Here is a 4,897-nt window from a genome sequence, read left to right as displayed (position 1 = left end):
ACACATACGTTTCAAGGCAGCGTTGGATGGAACAACTCCTATTATATAAGATCGCAATGTACGACCAAAATAGTGCAAATTCTGTCTATATGATAGAGGTTCTGCATATACAGCATGAACCAGACAAATTTCATGCTAAAGTCCTGAAAGCTTCTCAAGAAACAAAAAGACGTAATGTAGGGACAAAGTTTTACTTCCTTTTTTTCTTCTTTATTTCCTCCCTTTTAGTTTAATTTTATCCCTTTCTTTCTTTCCTCCCTTTTAGCTTTCTCAGAGTCAATTGCAGATAAATATGGATCTTTTTTTGGTATAAATTTGTCGGACAAATTGCTTTCTCAATTTCGAGGAATTGAGTAGTAAATGTTATTTTCTCTCTCGATAAGTGCATTTTTCGAGATCCGAATTTGTATTCTCTCCTTCTTATAAAATTGATATTACTTACCCTTCAACAAATAACTTATTGGTAATATGGGTTCTCAATGAGCCGACTCCAACTCCAAAGTCTGCCCTGTTTGGATTCGAAGTTAAAATCACCATGATTTTAACTTTAACTTTAACTCTACACTACACAACAAAACACACATTTGAAAAGTCAAACTGGTGGGTCCCATATCTTATTCAAACACACAATCTCATTATACACAATTATCTACTACATCCATTTATTTTATTTAAAGTCAAACTGGTGGGCCCACAAACCCTTGTCTTCTTCCTCAGTTAAAGTTAAAGTTAAAGTTTCGTTCACTTTAACTCCGAATCCAAACGGCCCGTTAATATACACTATGGAGCCCAAGAGAGAGAAGGAAAAAAGAAAACACAAAGTCTTGATACAAGAGAATTACATCCATACATATAAACATGTTTACATATACGTATGCATATAAATGTACTCTATTTATTGCAATAAGTTCACGTACTACAATAATTTTACCCTTCTAATAAAATATGCTCGAAATTAATTTGCAGTTTCATTCTATAATTTAATAAAATTAGACTAATTTTCAGTGATTCTACAAATATTTTCCCACTAATGATCTCAATGCATTATATATTTATCTAATAATTGTATAATATGCATATTTTTATAGATATATTCCCAAAGCTAATTACGTACTTTATAAATACAAAGTTTGATGACAATATTTTTTTTATATTACCATAATTTCATATATTACAAAAATCTCATCCTTATAATAATAGAAATTAGGTTAATATCTAATTAAATAATTAATTATTATTATACTTAATTGTCACTTAATTTTTTCAATGGCCTTTTCTAATAAGCCGAGAAGATATGGGCTTTCATAATGGGGCTTGATTTGATTAAATCAATTCTCTTAATTATTTAATATATTATTTAAATAATTTTTTTTATTAATGAGAGAGCATTTATTACAATAAGATACAATTTTTTACTTATATATATGGATAAGCGCATATACGTAAACATTGGTCAACAGAAATTATATATATTCATAAATCCTATCAAATTCAAAACCTTTTGTTTGGGAAATTCTATGATGCAATTCTCATATGATGCAGTCACATGTTATTGTGCCATTAGATGACCAATCAATTATTTATTTTTATTCATTAGTAATTGCAATCTAACGATCCAAAAAATGATTATACAAAAAAGGCGATTATAACGTAGAAATTTCACTTCGATGAGTCCCCGCCTAGAGAGTTGACAGGACAACAAGATCTGAACAAGATTGCAATAATGGAGCTAAAAAGGAGTCCCTTTGCTTGGGCCCCCTGCATGCTATTATTCCATGCCCTCTCCTTTATCAAGGATAAAAAAAAAATGCGATTTTTCTCTTTTTATTTTTTTAAAATTTATTAGTAAATTTATAATAGACATCCAAAGCCAGAGTTGCTAAGAAGAATATGCATGGATATTTGATCCCCCCAGCTTCTCCCCTTTAGGGTTTCCTAAGCATGCACACCAACTTTTTAGCCCAAATAAGCACTCATTACCACCTTTTTCCTCCTTGGAAGAAAAAAAAGGCTAGAAATCATTTTTAAAAAATAAATCAGAGCTCCGTTTTCTCTCACTATCATCTGATTCATCTCTTTGAGAAATATATGTACGTACATTAATACTTGCATAATATATATTCCTCTCCATGTCTGAAAGTTTTGTTGTGGACCCCAATGTATTACAAACACATTGGATGCGAAGCTAATCGGAGCCCACATCATGCAGATATCTCATCATCTGTTTCATGATGATCTCACTGTTTATTCATCGAAGGGCAATGTCATATTTATCCATTTATTGTTGAAGTGTTACAGATGGTATGGACACCAACACCCAAGAAATCCCTAGTTTGCCCTCCTCCTGCACTGTTGGCCTCCATTTGTGTGTTGCGGCGCTTGGCTGGCGGGTAAATGGGTAATGTGGTCAAAGTGCAGATGCCATTTGAGGAGCTCTCCAGCACACTTTGATCGCTTCCAAGACTGGTCAGTGTCGAATTAGATGGTCCATACAACCCGGAAAACTTGTTATTATCACCACAGTCTTGAAATTGAGATCCCATACTATTGCTGTCAAATTTCGACCCCAGTCCACTTACTACGAAAGAAAGTTCAGAACCAGTGGTAGTTGATGTTGCAGCACCGATCTGTGCGGCCTTTTGTAGTAAAGCCGTGGCAGACATGTTTGGTGCCTGAGGGGCAATGTGTTGTTGAGTGCTATATAAGGAAGGAACGCTCAAGAGTTGACTCAAATGATAGCCCTGATTCAATGGAGGAGGGTTCGAGCACGAACTCATCAATGGAGGAACATTCGATGAGCTGAGCCGGTGAATTTGATCCAGCCAATTTGGTTCATGGTGGGCTTGGGAAGGGGGCTGGTCCATCCACAGAGAGAGACCTGTGGGGCGGGTTTGTTCCATAGCGTTGGTTAGATCAGCGCTGGTTGAGATTGGTTTGAAAATTGAGGAGAAGTTTTGAGACGATATTAATGTGGGGCACAGTGAAGAGCCCATGAAAGGGTAGGCAACGGTGGTGGGAGGGTTTAACATGCTCGATGCCGCATTGACTCTTGCAGTTTCTTCCGCTAAGGCGTCACAAAAGGCTCGGTGGGTAATGAAGCTATCTCGCCTGCAATGATATCCGAATCCAAAATAATCTAAATCAGTTGTCTGTATAACGAGTGTCAAATGTGATGCAGAATTGGGAAATGATTTAAAAGGAGCTTCGAATATGTGAATAAGTGAGTAATATATCTACACAGTGTTTGACGTGTGGAAGATCGGGCTGAAATCAAGGCATATATTTTAGAAATCTCCACTTAACTATGTGATGTTGCAGCATATTACTGGTGCGAAAAAGGCTACTATTAATTCGACATTTGTGTCTCAGCTTACGGATAGCATAAAAACTCTCTAAATTAACTAAGCGACGGCGGCTTTATGGTTACCTGGAAAATAGGGTGCCGCAATCACATCTGTATTCCCTGGTGCCACAAGTCTTGGAGTGGGCCTTCCAGTCTGACTGCACGGCATACCTCTTAGAGCACTTCTCGCACTTCCACTTCTTCTCGCCATGCTTCCTGCAAAAGTGCTTCTTTATGCCGGTCAGATCCCCGAGCGCCCTCGAGGGGTGGTGGTGAACGCAGGACTTCTCGGGGCAAACATAAACTCGTTTCCTGGGTTCCTTACTGCTCCTCTGCTTGAGCTTCCAAGGAAGGTTGTGTCCACGGCGGTGGAGCTGCAGGTTCTGGTCCCTCTGAAACCCTTTCCCGCATATTTCGCACAGGAATCGATTTGTGGCCATCAGGGTCTTCGGTGACAAAGCGATAACTTCAGCATCCGGATCTGTGCAAACAAACACATGTTATTATTGATGGATGTCAGATTTTGTCGACTTTATTCTCTCCCCCGTCTTTCATAACAGAGCAAACTGATCTATACATGCTCCACAAAGATGAGGAAAGGACTCGCATAATGACATGGGTTTGGTATAGATGCTGACATAAACTGTTCAACCCTAACCATCAACCGATTAGTACGACACATAGGTTAAAACTCAGGTTATGCATGGACTAGCTACCGCGGTTCGAATACACAATATGCATGTATGTACATGTGTGAGTATATAGAAAGAGAGTTATCTTGCCTGGGGTTCCTGGGAGGTTTCTCTTCTTCTTGATAGCCGGAGCTGCTGCTGGATTAGTGCTGGATCCAGTAGTGATCGGATTATGAATGAAACCATTAATCGGTGAGATTGTTTGATCTTCTGCCATGCCTTCACTTATGCCCATCCCAGAGATCCAAAGAACTTTCTCTCGGAAAAGAGAGAGAGGTGAGAGATTGATGCCTAAAGATGGAGGTAAAGACAAACCCAGAGGGAAGAAAACCTTAACAGGAAGAGAAGCAGAAGCAGGCAGCTGGTGATGGCTATGTATTTATGTATTGATGATAAGAATATATGTTGGCCAAGCCAAACAAGGATTTGAATTATATATTATGGCTGTCCCTGTCTCTGTTGTTCCTTCTCCAGTGATATATCTCTATGTTATTTGTGAGGGTTTGCAGTCATTTTCTATGCCACTTGCTATAATATATTATATCATGATATATAATATACTTATACATAAGATGAAGTTAAATTAGCAATAAATTATTATTCTTTTTTGTTATACATGCACATTGGTATCCAGAAGTCCAACAGACCCCGACTAATTCAATTCGAGCCGGGTTGGCTTACCCATGGGTAAAACTCTTTCGACGTAAATTTTCTCTATTCACAAGACTCGAACTCGGAATCTTAGTTAAAGAAATAAACGCCAAAATATATGAATCAACCAATGTTATAGTAATAATTAATTAATTATTAATATATATGATATTGTGTTGGGAGAGGCGGTGAAAAGGTTTTTTTTTGGGTG

General features: G+C 37.7%; 1 protein-coding gene across 1 annotated transcript; it reads right to left on the bottom strand.

Moving 5' to 3' along the window:
• Positions 1-2,095: 2,095 nt before the first annotated feature.
• On the bottom strand, positions 2,096-4,483 carry LOC116193475 (zinc finger protein MAGPIE). The gene is made up of 3 exons (XM_031522188.1): positions 4,126-4,483; positions 3,428-3,824; positions 2,096-3,108 (listed from the first exon to the last, which is right to left on the bottom strand). The coding sequence occupies exons 1-3, from the start codon at positions 4,268-4,270 to the stop codon at positions 2,271-2,273; spliced, it is 1,380 nt and encodes a 459-aa protein (XP_031378048.1). The 5' UTR covers positions 4,271-4,483; the 3' UTR covers positions 2,096-2,270.
• Between the last annotated feature and the right edge of the window lie 414 nt (positions 4,484-4,897).

Source organism: Punica granatum, chromosome 2 (assembly GCF_007655135.1).
Source record: "Punica granatum isolate Tunisia-2019 chromosome 2, ASM765513v2, whole genome shotgun sequence".
Lineage (NCBI taxonomy): Eukaryota > Viridiplantae > Streptophyta > Magnoliopsida > Myrtales > Lythraceae > Punica > Punica granatum.
Note: the sequence above shows the minus strand (reverse complement) of the source record. Positions and strands in the feature narration are given on the sequence as shown.

Bases quoted from the DNA above. Each gene is read 5' to 3' on its own strand.
- LOC116193475 (XM_031522188.1), bottom strand. From the start codon at position 4,270: ATGGGCATAAGTGAAGGCATGGCAGAAGATCAAACAATCTCACCGATT. The intron at 3,825-4,125 runs GCAAGATAACTC...TTGTTTGCACAG, and splicing joins AAACCTCCCAGGAACCCCAG to ATCCGGATGCTGAAGTTATC. The intron at 3,109-3,427 runs GTAACCATAAAG...ATATCATTGCAG, and splicing joins TGCGGCACCCTATTTTCCAG to GCGAGATAGCTTCATTACCC.